Genomic DNA, 14895 nt, shown 5'->3' on the forward strand with positions numbered 1-14895 from the left:
TGAGGGAAGATGCCCATTACTAATTCACTCAGAAACAGGCTCCTCCAAAAAGAATATATAAAACATTGTCATGTTTTAGCATAGTACATGCAAAAAGTATCAGAAGACTTGGAAGCATTACTTTAGACTGCATCTGCACCCAGAGGTGGACAGCAGAGAGAAGAGGATACATGTTTACCCACTAGCTACAAATAAAGTATTTTATTAACATTTCATAGATGCAACATTATACTTAAAAGAACCAATACTGAGCAAGAACAGCAAATGTATTTACTTTTCCTGAATGAACTATTAGGAGCAATAATTTACTTTGTTATGAATTAGCATCTCATTCCTACACCACTGAATTTACCACACTACTGACACATTGCTTATATCCATGCAAAAAACACAGAGATTATACACTCCTTTAAAGGTACTGAATACTTTAAAAGCAAAACTTCATTCTGTTTAAGTACTACTGTGTGTAGAAGTAAAGCAAAGTTCAGATTCCACCCTACCCACCCATTCTTGCAGAACAAGACTGTAAGATGTCAGACATGGTTTTCTATAGAAAATAAGGAACCTTTAAACAAAGCTTAATTCACAGTTGTACAAAATGACTTCTATATATGCCCATTCACACTGGTGTGCTGTGCATATTTAAGGAGGTGTCTCACAAACAAAATGAACAGTTTTTTTTAAAAAGAAGACCAATGTTTAAGCATTAGAATTCTAGAAGAGAAAGTAACTGCGCAACTGAGAGTAGAAATGGATCTTCAATACTAATTATTAACAGCAAAGAATGATTCAGTTCCAAGGAGAGAATTCCCAGGCTGTCAGTTCAGGAAGTAAACAGGAAACAAAAATCAGTTAATGTAACAGGCACTTTAGTTACTGAAGAAAATTTTCAAGCACATTAAAACAACAGAGAAAGAAAGCCAAAACTAAAATGCAGTATTTTTGCACGATATATTAGCTAGACTTCATGCTTTCCAAAGAACAACGTTAGCTGAAACTACCTTGGGTTGGGGAAGGAGATGAAGAAACTACAGCATTCCATAAATATTACCAAAATTACATTTAGGATTTTATACCAAACATTCAGTAAAATGTTTTACTAACCTAGAGACCCTCCAAGTTATAAGAATGCACACAAACATATATTTAAAAAAATCTGAATCCAGAAAACTTGATTAGAGCAAGCAAACAAAAACAAAACAAAAACACTGAATATTTTACCTGGGTCAGATGACATGATAGTCAGATAGTGCCCTTGAGTACACAAAGAATAAATTTTGCAATAGTAGAGATTGTATGATAGCCTCACATATTCTTAACAGCTGTAAGCTTTGTCGATCAGACCTAGGAGGAGTTAAAAATCACTAACACTGGAAGTTTACAGTTCAAGAGCGTCACAATTAGACAGCCCAGCCTCCCTTGGGGCATGCCTATTTCTCGTACTAGAGAGTGCATCAGCAAGCACACAAAAAAGCAAACAACTGAGTTGGATCGAAAAAGCAATTAAATAGACAAATTATGTATCTTTATAATTGCAAAAAGAAAGTCTAAGGAAAAGCTACACGTTTGTTTTCAAATAGTGCCTTAACTATTTAAAACCTCTGAAATCTACTAGTCAGGAAAGCAAAGCAGTTTCAAGATTAAAAGATGTAATAGCCATTTCTGCAAATCAGTCAATAGTTATTTCCCCCCTATTCTAAGCTTACATTCCCAGTGCCATTTCTATTTTACTTTCATCAGAGTACAGAACAATGAGTTATTTTGCTCAAACTGTTTATCTGAGGGGAACACAAAAACTTCAGAGTGAACTGATACCAACAACTGTGGTAACATTTTACTTATTAAGAAAACCACTGTAACATAAATTGTGGTGGAGAGTGAAAACAAAATGCAGCCCAATACATCAAAATAGTATAGCACAATATTTAGATTAGGAATGGCAAGGAACTTGATATTAAATGAATTTTCAAATAAATTTATTGAACCTGTGTTCTGTGAGATTATTAATGAAACTATACATATATTTTTCACACAGGATGAAACTCCTAGCATGAAATTACTCTCTATTTCCCCCTATTCAATTATATGCAAATAACTGTGAAATAAATTTCTGTATTTGAAATATATGCACAAATACATTTTAGTCAATGACAGAAACATGTAGAGAAGCAAGGTCTCTGACTTACCTGGGCCCCCAGTCAGAGCCCAGAAGCTAGAGATTTTGAGGATAAAGCTACAGGCCCTAACAGCCTATAGCTGATCCCAGGAGCCTCTGCAGCTCCCAGAGGGCTTTGCAGTACAGAATGTCTGACCAGTTCTAATCAATGCAATGGGAAGGTAATATAGGTACAGGGCTTGTAGGAGCAAGCACAAGAAAATAATCTTACTTTAGCATCCCCAATGATTCAGTGTTCCTACTCTAGGTCAATTTACTGCATTAAGCAACATGATTTCAGCCATTTAGTTTTGCAGACTATGTAAACCATCAGCTTTTGATACTGACTCTCCTGGGTATCTTATGTTGCTGCTGACCTCTCCATCAACAAGGATACCAATCAGCAATTACTTCTCTAAAGATTCTCATAGTACATATTGAAAAGAAATAGCAAGAGTATCTGCTTGCATAGAAAGCCAAGTAGGTATGAGAAGGATAGTTCACTAGCAGCTGTAAGCAAAGCATGCCAATTGCTTCTTGTAATATTTATTTGTTGAACACAAATTTCAAGTAAACAAGGTGTGCACCTAATGGCATATTCAAGAGAACATTTGTTTCAGAGCTTCTTGTCTGTGGTCCAAATGCTTTTCCCTTTACTTTTTTTACAAAGTACATTTCTGATTCCTAAGTGGATTTGTAGCATTGGTGTAGAATCCATTTCTAAGTGCTTTCTTGTAGATTGGTCTCTTGCCAAGGTCATTAATGCCCTCATTCATTTTCTTCATGCAATAGACTAGGAGAAGGGTCAGGATGGCAGCAAGTAACAGACCAGCTGCTTCACCTGCAATAAGAACTGCAAGAAATTCTGTCCACTCAAGGATGCTGCCATTGGCTGTGCTCGCCACTGAGATCTTGTTGCGAAGGTCTTCTTCAGGAGCTGCAACTTTGTTGGAAATTATATCTCATTTTCTATTATAGATGGTTTATTTTTATACCTAGTCTAAAATAAAATATAATACAGTATAGCTTTTATTAATAAATGCACCCATCTCATATTCTGGAATACTGGCCACATGCTGGAAAGGAACAGTTGCCATGCTGAAAGGCAACAATGGCACATCTCTGAAAATGACCCCTTATACAGGCGTATCCTTGCCCTTATCAACACTTCTCAGTTCCCTAACAGCTGTGTGATGTACTGGTATGCTATATTGATTATTTATTTATTTCACATCTACCCTGCCTTTCTCTCTGTATGGTGACCCAAGTTAGCTCACAAATGACTAAAAACAACAAATGATAAAAATAAATGCATACTATTTAAAATAATAAAAAAAATATGACAGTATTTAGAAGCAAACTAATTTTAAAACACTTTAATACACTTTTAAAAACACATGAGAAGGCTATAAAATTTATAGCATCCCACATTAAAACATCATTGTGTTGTTTGAGTCAATTTATGAATCTTTCTATGTAAAAAGAAAGGCCTTTACCTGCCAGCCAGACAATATGTGTGTGGCAGGGGGAGGCACAAGCTGATTCGCACAGAATGGTTTTCACAACCTGAGAGCAGACACAAAAATGACCCTCTCCCCAGACATTTGATTGATTGATTGATTGATTGATTGATTGATTGATTGATTGATTGATTGCATTTGTATCCTGCTCTCATTAGTGCCAAGGAACTACTCCGGGTAGTTACAACAAATATAAAACAAATGATAAACAAAATAAAAACACTAAAAGCAAATTACAAATAAGCCTAAAAGCAGATGATGTGAAACAATCATATAGGAATCAAAGCTGATGGAAGAAAAAGAGAAAGGTGATCAGCCAGAGACAGTGGGGAAAGCCTTCCTGTAAACCCAGGTCTTTAGTTGCCTCCTAAATGTCAACAGGGAGGGGACCCGGCGAAGCTTCTCTGGAAGCTGGTTTCACAAGGTTGGAGCCATTGTGAAGAAGGCCCTGCCTCTTGTAGAGGATTTACAGGCCTCTCTTGGAGTGGCTACCCGGAGGAGCTTCAACTGAGATGATTTTGTGGGTTGGGGCAGATGACATTAAGGAAAGATATTGTGATAAGTAACATAGGCCCAAATCACGGAGGGCTCTGTACATGAGTGTCAAAACCTCAAACCTGATACAGGACACAATAGGTAGCCAGTGGAGGCAAGCCAGAACTGAAGGGTCAAATTTACTCACACCCACCGTCAGTCTGGCTGCCACATTCTGGATAAGTTGAAGTCTCCAGACCAGGCCCAAGGGAAGCCCCAAGTAGAGAGCATTGCAGGAGATGATCAAAACCTGCACCAAAGTACTGAGGGAGACCTTATCTAGTTAAGGGCTGAGTTGGGTGATTAGCCTAAGCTGATTAAAGGCTGATGCTGGACACAGCCACAATTTGGGATTCCCAAGAAAGAGCCAGGTCCAGAAGAACGCCCAAATTACACACCTGGTCCCTAAATGGGAGGGCAGTGCCATCCAGTCTAGGGACAACCCCCCTCAAATTCTCAGTCTTATCCAGGTTCAGTTTGAGTTTGGTAGCCCTGGTCCATTCCAGTACTGAAGCCAGGCAGTGCTTGAGCACCTGGAAGTCACCCACTGCAGAGGTCAGAGGTGGCAATAGAGAGATAAAGTTGCATGTTACCAGAGTAACCTCAGTAATCCTTATAACTCTAAAAATACTGCAGAGGTTGTAGTGAGTTAAATTCAAACTAAGCATTATTTTTAACTTGCAGTATTGTATCAGAATTCACAGTTTAACATCTAAACATAAAAAGGCATTTCCATTAAACCTAGAATTTATTTTCATGTAAAACATATTAACATACATTAAATATTCTAGTGCACAAGCACCACAATCTTAAGCTTTGTTTGTCTGCACTCTCTGAATTACAGACAGATCAGCACTCTAGAAGTAAGAAGTTACTCTCTTTTTTAACCATTTCCTGCCCATCATGTCAGGGAATTGTGGGATTTTTCTCTTTGAAAAATTACAGCAATAGCTCTTGAGTTTTCAAACATTCTCATATTCATAAAATGTTAGCTTTCAGATTTTGCAAGTTACCTTCCTTATTTCCTATGTTTAAAACACCAGAACCCTTTGGCGTCAACAGACAAAGCTTGCAAGCTGGAGAAAGTCTATGTATGAGGAGTGAAGTTTTAGACATCACAATGAATAGGCTGGATGTGCTACAAAACACTAGTGTGGAGCATTCCTATTCAAAGTTCTACCTAGCTGTGTTGTTTCTCAAGATAAGCAACTGTACCCCTCTGTCACCCTTGATATTTGGTGTTCTGTGACTGTACATGCTCACTGAGTTGTTTTTGGATTTTACTCTCTTAGGTTTTGTGTTTGCTGTTTGAAAAGATGCTTGTACTTCTATAAACCTAGGATTTCCCTTCATATTTCCTTTGTTCATGGCGTTGTTAGCTGAATGAATTCAAAATTAATATTTATTGGTGGACAATATGGAAGAATTTGGACATCAGTAGATTAATGAAAACAGAAGTATAAAAGAATCCAATGCTTCCAAAACCCTCTGGTTTATAAATGTGGGATATTGTGCTTCTGTATCCAAGATTCAAAAAGCCAGGAAATGGTCTGAGATTGCTGCAAAATATCGTGTTTGCACTGCCAGCAGGAAAAAAGATGTCAAGCTTTACATAGCAAAGGGCAGTCTGAATGTAGATAACACCAATGGAAGCAGTCAAGATGATCTACAGCAGTGGTTCCCAACCTTGGGTTCTCAGATGTTCCTAGACTACAAACTCCCAGAAGCCTTCACCACTAACTGTGATGCCCAGGATTTCTGGGAGTTGTAGTCCAAGGACATCTGGAGACCCAGGGTTTAGAACCACTGATCTACACGATATTATCTTCTGCTCACTAACATTCACACAGTGACACAATGCAAGGGAACATCTCAGAAGGTAACTCCTTTGTTTAAATCAGTTAACCACTTCTCACCCAAACACAAAGCAATTATCAAGGCTGTTTTTCAACAAGTGTGAATGGTAGTAGAAGAGGGTATCCTGTAGATCAACTTGATTGCTATTGGTCCTAAAAACATTTATCAAAATGAAATAAGCTCCATATTTTCATTTTCTGTTAGTATTAACTGCCAGCACGACATTTTAAGGCACATATTTAGCTGATTTTAACTCTTTCAAAAACTCAGTGAACTTGACTGAGGCAGTTGTTTCAGACAGAGGAGTAGTGATAGCAGCAATCCCCTTCCCCATATGCTTTAGCAGGGGCCATACTATTCTGGAGAGCTGTGGCAGAGCAGGAGGCTGCCGCCACCACTGCCACTGCCGTTGCTGCTTTGCACAGCTCTCTACAACAGTGGTCCCCAACCTTGGGCCTCCAGATATTCTTAGACTTCAACTCCCAGAAATCTTGGCCAGCAGAGGTGGTAGTGAAGGCTTCTGGGAGTTGTAGTCTAAGAAGATCTGGAGGCCCAAGGTTGGGGACCACTGCTCTAGAACAGACTTTCTGGAATATCTAGCTCTGATGAGAGTGTTGCTTATGCTGAAACTAAGGATGCTCAGAGACAGACATTCAGAAAGCAGGTGTGTACAACAGACCTACCCTCTAGCAGTGGGGTGTGTATACAGAGAATCCAGCTGCCACTGACACCTCTTTCTTGTACTCCTTCTCCAGAGGGCATCTTGTATAACTCCATCTTCTTCTCTGGGGAAAGGGTAACTACTTACTACTAGTACTACTACTACTACTACCACCACCACCACCACCACCACTTACTACTACCACTACCACTACCACTACCACTACCACTACCACTACTACTACTACTACTACTACTACTACTCTTGAGGGGTATAGCAGTGGCATTGCATTCTCCTCCCTCTGCAGGGTATATGGGAGCCACCACATTCCATTTTTCACTCAGTGTAATGCACAGATGGAACATTGCTTCTTGCCTTCTGCAGCAGGAGAGCTTCAACCACAGCTTTTTACCTTTATGTTTTTACCTCATTTTGCTAAAAATTTACCTTTACAATCTGTGGGTGAAATTCTCTTGTGGAGTTACACAGCCTAACATGAAGTAGCAAGTTACTGCTAATCAATAAGTTGCATCAGACACACGGCCAAGAATCCAAGTAGGAATTCATTAATTCCTTGCAATTTACACCATTTCTCTTCCACCAGCAAAGCTACACAAGAGGATGTTGGCCAAGAAATGTTACATAACATTATTTATAATTTTCTACCTTTTTAAATTTCAAATATATAAATTAACCAATTAAGCAACTTCCTCTACAAGCAAATCCCAGCCAGCACAGCTAGGGTAAAGGTTTCTGGGAGTTTTAGTCCAAGAACATCTGATGACCCAAGGTTGGGAACCACTGATGTAGACCATACCTGGCACAGCTAGAGGAAAGGGTAGAGAGAAGGCTCCAGGCTTCATCATTTGGATGAAGAGGAACAACAGAGTTCGCCATTGTTTGCATACTACTGGCACTGAGCCCAGATATTCCATACAATATTTCAGCCTGTTTCAATGTTAAGTAGTGGGAAGGAAAACCTCAAGACACCCCACCAGCCAACAGCCATGGCATCAAACACAAGTTCCCTATACCACCTTCTGCAATTAGCCCTGCTGGAAGCAACAGAACCACTCCCAGAGCGAAAGTCCAGAAGGATATCATGCTCAATGATATGGAAAGCTGCTAAAATATCTAATAAGAACCAACAGAGGGAGATTATCTCATCCAGTGCTCAATCTACACCATCCACCAAGGTGACCAAAGTTGTCTCTGTGTTCTGTTCAAGCTTGAAGCCAGAATGAAAAGGCTCTACAATCTCCTTTATATGAGAACCACTAAAACTAAGAAGCCACCACATGTTGTTACACCATTCTCAAGAACGCTGAATTGGAGACTAGATGGTAATTGCAGTACAATTCAAAGAGGAATTTTCAGGAATGATCTTACCACTGCCTCTTTTAGACATACTGGAACCCCATCTTGTTATAAGGTGGCATTCCCCACTTGCCTTATCTTATTGATTATTACCGATAGTTACTTTTATGAGCAAGGAAGGACAGTATCAAGTAAGTGCCTCTCGCCTTTTCAATGATCCTGACCAATGTTCCCTCTAAGGTGCATGTGTGCGTGGGTGCACAGAGCTCCATCAGTGCCTCACAGAGGCAGCCAGGGTCAATGATTGTTTACTTCTAGGTTTTAGATTAAACCCTGCCCCCAATGTGCAAATAGACAAGGCTACAGCACAGTGGGGATGACAATTAGAGGGAATGTTGATCCTGACACATCCTCAGGCTGTGTAAACCTAAAGCACCTATGATCACCAGATAAAGGCCAAAGTTACATCCATCATGCCTGTATCAGTGTTCAAATCAGGGTAAATCCAAGCCATTTTCTTTGCAGAGTAGTGTTGAAATGATTGACAATGGACTGTCAAGTGATCTTAGATTTATTCCTTTGCGCTAGAGCATAATGCACATTTGACCACTCGAGGAAGCTCCTCTGAACAAGTATGTGAGGATACAATGGAAGCCGAGAAGAATTGTTTCTTCTCTACCACAGAATAGCTCCACCACAGAATAGACCTTCTGATGAACTCCACTCACATTTGGTTGGATCTGCTTTGAGTTTTCTACCAGGACTCTCAAGGCAATACAGTATGCAAGTATGAAACAGAATGAAGAACAGAGAAAGCAAATATAGCACACAGAATGTAAATGGATTATGAGGGTTCATGGCAAGATTCCAGCCTTTACAGATGAAAACATTACTTATTTCATACAATCAGAATAAAGAAGAAAAGGATTGCAAGATACGAAACAGCTCTATTCCAAGTCCAAACAAAAAAGACATTTAGCGAGCAATGGCAAAGCACTGCCCTCAAGAGCCATGTAGAAATACAAGCTTCTACTATAAGAAATCTTGGACAAAAACACTGGCTTCCATTAAGGATATAAAAGGCTTTATCCTGACCACAATTTTGAAACTTCTGGATTTACATGTTGCAGTCATTTCCTAGATAAAGAAGCTTCTGTCCAAACCAGATACCACTGTCCATCACATAGCCAGAACGGTCTCCACATCAAGCAGCAGTTTGCCAAGAAAAGTCTTTGTACTATACGCTGTAGCCCTCACATAAAAAAAGTCTAAGGAAAAATAATCATTTATGGCAAGATAAATTAACTGAGTATCTATTCATTTCAAAACTTCATGTCAATCCAGAGCCATGTAACAAGGAAAAGGGATTTGCAGTAAATCACAGATGCCTGTAATTTATTCCCCAAAATAACAGATAAAATATTTTAACATTTAATGTTAAAGGCAATTCAAAGTAACTCAAGAGTTATATTGCATATTCCAGTAGTTAACAGGCCTACCAGAGTATGTGTAGCACTGGGTTTTAGACCAGCCCTCTTGAATCTGATGTACGCCATATGTTTTGGACTGGAACTTCCATCAGCACCATCCATTATGGCCAGTGGTCACAAAAATACATTAGAGAGGTAGTTCCATTAGAAGCACCTTCTATACAGCCTAATGGCCACCAGGACCATTCCTCCCATAATTCTTTAGACGTGCCAGATAATTTGGTGACTCCCACAGTGCACCAGGACAGTGTCCTTGCTGTTTAAAGCAGAAGCAGCCTGGCAAGAGCATACAGTAGATGTAGAAAGGGTTGCTCTGAAGACTTCTTCCCTTCTTATGCAGGAGTCAACAAATCATCATGGATTTAATGGGCCTACTCTAGTGCGATTTACTATGCTAAGCAACAGGATTTTGGCCAATGAATATACACTGTCAATACAGGGTATAATGACTACAGTACTCAGTTTTACAGATCACAGTGTGAGACAGAAGGCGAGGCAGGACACCCACTCGCCAGAGCGCCGTCTCATCTCATCAATGAGAAAGAGGATAAAGGGAGAGGAGAACCCCAGCCAACCTCAAATGAAGCATCACAGAAGTCTCACCAGGGGGCAGGAGTAAAGGAAATGACAGAGGAGCTGAGGGGGATGAAAATAAAGGAGGACAGGTAAGAAAAGGGGGGAAGGAGGAGAGAGAAAAAAAGGGGAAGATAGAAGCAGGGATAGGGAAGTGAGGAGAGAGGAGAATCAGCTGCCTCCCAATTGGGAGTGGGTGTGGATGCAAGACTCGTGGACACAGAAATGGGAGAGATTGAGAATAACTAAAGAGGAAGCTGATTATAGGCGGAGGACGGTGATCCCACCACGACCCTCCTATTGGGGAGAAGCTGAAGCAAGAGAGTGGAGAAGGAAGTTGAAAGAGGAGAAAGAATGGGTAGAAAGGGAAAGGAGAGAGAGGACCGAATGGAGAGCCATGGAGAGTTTAGCAGAAAGAGAATTAATTGGGAGAGTTTGGAGCAGGAGAGAATTGCCCAGTGGGACGATTTTGATGAGGCTGAGGCCGTGCTCTTGCTTGATGCTCCATCGGGGATGACCCTGAAAGGGTGGACACCCCCTGAGTTACCAAGACCTTGGAATAATAGTTATAGTAACCATTTTGCATTTGATCTTTGGACGAAGGAGACAAAGCACGATTACCAGTTCAGGACACTTGTTTATTGCTTGATGCACAAATAAATGTTCCACAGTTTTCACTGTAACCTGTGTTGCCTGAAATTATTGCAAAACAAGACCCTACCATCAAACCCTCGCACACAGGTTATTCTACACAGTAATACTAATTAAAATCTGAGTCCTTATCACTGTCCACGCACAGAAGAGAGCTATTACTAAGCATGGGGTACCCCTAAGGTCTGAAGAAAGATAATGAAAATATTCAAATGATGGGGTGGAGATAGGTCAGACAAAGAACCACCCTCAAACAATAAAGTGACAATTCAGAATACTTAGTGGCCTGGGAAATGTGATTGATGATTGGGAAAAATTTTCATTTAAAGCCCTGCTGATCAGACTTGTAAGCCTCTTGCCAAAATACATTTTTTCAATTTTTGTGAGGTGTCTTTCATGCTCCTAGCATAAACTATGTCCAAGATATAAAGCTTTCCCTGATGACATTTGTGCAGTCAGCTGTTTGTACCAAAGATTCTGCTTTCTCTATTACTCTGATCTTTGCAAAAATCTTGGGGGGAAAAACCACCACTGCTGTTCTGAAGTCATTTACTGTAGAAGTCCTTTACTTTACTTTTCCACATGAAGTCTGATTGTTTCTAGAAACACAGTCAATTTTTTTCTAGCTCTAGCATTTGTTGCCACACAAGTTCAGCAAAAGAGATCTGATAAATCCCAGCAACCCCTTCACTACAGTTAGAATGAATGTGCCTGGTAAACTACTGAACTCCTTCAAAAATTTGTCTGGTTGGCAGAAAACTGCTTCTTGTCCTTCTTTCAGCAAAAAGTCTGTAACCATTGCCATGCATCTCAAATTCTGGTTGATTCTTTGAGGTGGGATGGGGTGCTGGATATTGAGTTTATTATTCAGTGGAGCCTCCTGGTGCCTTTCCTGTGCGTCATATTCTCTTTGGTGTCTGCCTTTTGCCCTTTGTTTTCTTCCTTCTCCTCAAGAAAGCAACCAAGATACAGGACAACATCTTGTATCTCATCCTCAAAACTGTTCATCTTCCATAATCAACTGCAGCACAGTGATGTATGTCTTAAGCCCCTTTGCCTTCTCTTCCAATATACATACCAGATCTTATTTGCTGTAGATGAAAGTCTGTGCTATCTATTGGCATGAAAATGAACATAGCACATTTTATACAGGTCAGCAGAACAAATGTGTCAGCACCCATGTGTCAGAACCTTTAGATCACAAGTGAGTAACATGAAGCTCACCCAAACGTATTGGACTGGAACTCCTACAATTTGTCACCACTGACTATTCTGGCTAAGACTGATGGGATTTATAGTCTATCAACAGGGCACCACCTGCTAGTCCTTGCTAACTAGTGTTCCTAGGCTTGCCAATCAACTTTCCCATAAGCTCCCTGTTTGCTCGCGCCCAGGAAACAGAACCTTCCTGAAAGGTTTACTGTCTATTATAGTCTAAGTTGTGAGCTTTGATCTGCGCACAAGTTTCAGAAGTTTACAACTGGCTGAGCTAAGTGATCCAACCATCAAAGTTCTAGCCCTAAGACTCAGGTAACAGTAGAAAAAAAAACTGTAAACAAAGAATTGTTTTTGAAAAGTATGGTAAGCAAACACACAATAGAAGACTGCCGGTAATCCAGCAGTCCCAGAAAATGAGGGAAAGCTCCAAGAAAATGGTAGTGCAGATTATTTATGCAATTTATATTATGCTGCACGTCAATTTCAACATTGCTCAGAGATATGCATCCTGGGTCCTTATCAGCCACTCCCACACTACTGTCATTATAGTGAGAAGACAAATCTATTTTCTAAATATTCCACCAGCACTATCTGCAATACAAATTGCTGTTGACAAAGGTTTTTAAGAGCATGCCCCACTAAAATCTGGAAAAAAAGATGTGTGGGCACAGTTATTGCTTTTAAAAAACCAAGAAAAAAAGTAACTCGTTAATTTTAGTGCATTGTGACTACTACAAATTTCCATTTAAAAGAACATGCAGACACTAAGCAAACAACAGCTGTTACTGTCTTCATCCTCTCAATGCACAAATATCAAGTAAATAAAACCATGATTAGCAGCTTAGTGTAACTGAAACAACTAGCTTTGCAAGACTCAGAGTAAGCAAGTAAAATATCACTTTGCTGCAACAGATTCACAAATGTATCATAGGAAATGGCATTCATAATACTAAAAGGTCTCTAATGGGGGAAGGTATTTTGCTACACCTTATTCATATTTATATTTAATTCTTTAATTGGAGCAACATATAGGATTAGTACATATATTTTTATAAGGTTTTTAAAAACATCCTTCCTATTATACACAGGCTTTCCAATTCTCTCTGAATAGAAATATACAGTAATTTCTAAAACTGGACATGAGGACACATTTGTTCAACAGCAAAGCAATTCTCCAAAGTCTAGACTGGCAAGCAGACTCAAGTGTATATAGTATTACAATATCCCCTTTCTCATAGTATTCAAAATCCTGATTATAACAATGTTTCTTTTAAAGGAGCAGACCACTGTCAAATTCATATAATTACATCTCTTATTTTATATTATCTTGATATCTAGGTTTCCTGAAAAACTGAAAAAGGGTTAAAACTATGCTAATCTTATTTTGTAAACAGTTGCTCCTGAATATAGACTGGGATTCCTGTTTGTCTTTGGATCAGCAAACAAGAATATCTCCTTATGAGCATTAAGAACTTAAGTCTATATGCTGCAATACTGCATAAGAATGAGACTTTGGAGATCATACTATCTTCATGGATAGTCTTATACGACCCATGTAATTTCTGCTATCCGAAAAGTGCAGAAACACAAAACAGCTTACAAATTACATGACTTTAAATGACCACTATGCTTTCAACAAAATAAAAAAAAAACAAGAAAGAAATACTAAATTTAATGCACAAGCAAATCAGGGCACAACCAACTTGGTGGGTATCATGTATTTAGAGGCTGTAACACGATATGGAGGCTCACACTGATACTCTCTCCTCCACAAACCTTTCCCATCCTTCCCATCATGCAGGGACGGGGAATTTTAGACTTCATCTCTGACACAAAGATATCCTAGGCTACATCAGCAATGACAACCGCTTGTTAGGAAGCACAACTTAAATGAAAATAAACAACAATTTGAGAGTAAGTAGGTTTTTATCTCAACATAAATTCCATCAGTCTAAATACCACCTTCCCCATTTAAATCATATTCTTCCCAACTTGACAAATAAGCATTAGTTAGGCTGGCTGGAATGCAATCACAATGAAGACTATGGTGCAGAGGAAGGATCATTCCCATGTGTTGCTAATTAAAAAAAAAATCTACTCTCCCTTCAACCTGCCAGTTCTCAACATCAGTGAACATCAATGGGAGTGAATATCAATAAGAGAAATACAACAGGATAAATCAACCATTATCAGCATTTCCTTTTAATCACAACCATAAACACAATCTAAAAGAAATATAGGCTGAATCAGGATTGTATAGTACAAATCGTATAACGAACCTTATAGGGTGGTGTGTGAAGAGTCTATGACCCCTTTCAAATGTGGATATGGCCTCTCAGGGGGCTATATGCTCCCCCCTTGAGAATGGCTGTGACAGACTGAGGAAACCTGCGGCAGGATGGCTTCAAAGATCCATGGACTGCCCATATAAATACAAGGAGCAGCATTTTCATTCATGGAAGGTAACACATGTGATTTTTGTCAAATATGTCTACCTGTTGCAAATCCTTCATGCCTAAAAACTGTTCCTGAGTATCATGGGACGTGGCACTTATATACTCTGGCACAGTAGATGATACAGCACAAAAGGCTTCAGGGGCAGGGCAGCAGAAATTTGACGTCCCATTTTGGATGCCCCGTCTTGCATTTATTGAAAGAGAAAGCTGCCACTGAGAGAACTGAACACCGATTCCTAAAAGCTTAGAAGTCATTTTCTGATTCAGGAGGAAAATGGAAAGATAGAAAAATATCAGACAGCAGTATTTTCCTCTTTTTTTAAAAAAATCACAGATCATTTTAGACACTAATGTTCTGCACATTATCAAGCACTAAAGAAAGCCATGTCCACTGGCTTGCCCTCCCATGTACAATATTGTTAGCATTTCATCACTACTTCAATATTAAAGGCACAGTCTGAAA

General features: G+C 39.4%; 1 protein-coding gene across 9 annotated transcripts in view; it reads right to left on the reverse strand.

The window, feature by feature from the left end:
• The window catches only part of FGD4 (FYVE, RhoGEF and PH domain containing 4), a 133683-nt gene that overhangs the window by 73632 nt on the left and 45156 nt on the right, over window positions 1-14895 (reverse strand). For 2 of the 9 annotated variants that reach the window (XM_078376267.1, XM_020792217.3), the window contains exon 1: window positions 1222-6530. The exons of the other annotated variants lie outside the window; for them this stretch is intronic. Coding sequence is in view for 1 of the 2 variants with exons in the window: in XM_020792217.3 (XP_020647876.3) it covers window positions 1222-1237 (16 nt within the window). In the remaining variant the exon portion in view is untranslated. Of the gene's footprint in view, window positions 1-1221; window positions 6531-14895 lie in introns of those variants that run through there. 9 annotated transcript variants of the gene reach the window in all.

This window comes from Pogona vitticeps, chromosome 5, assembly GCF_051106095.1.
Source record: "Pogona vitticeps strain Pit_001003342236 chromosome 5, PviZW2.1, whole genome shotgun sequence".
Classification (NCBI taxonomy): domain Eukaryota; kingdom Metazoa; phylum Chordata; class Lepidosauria; order Squamata; family Agamidae; genus Pogona; species Pogona vitticeps.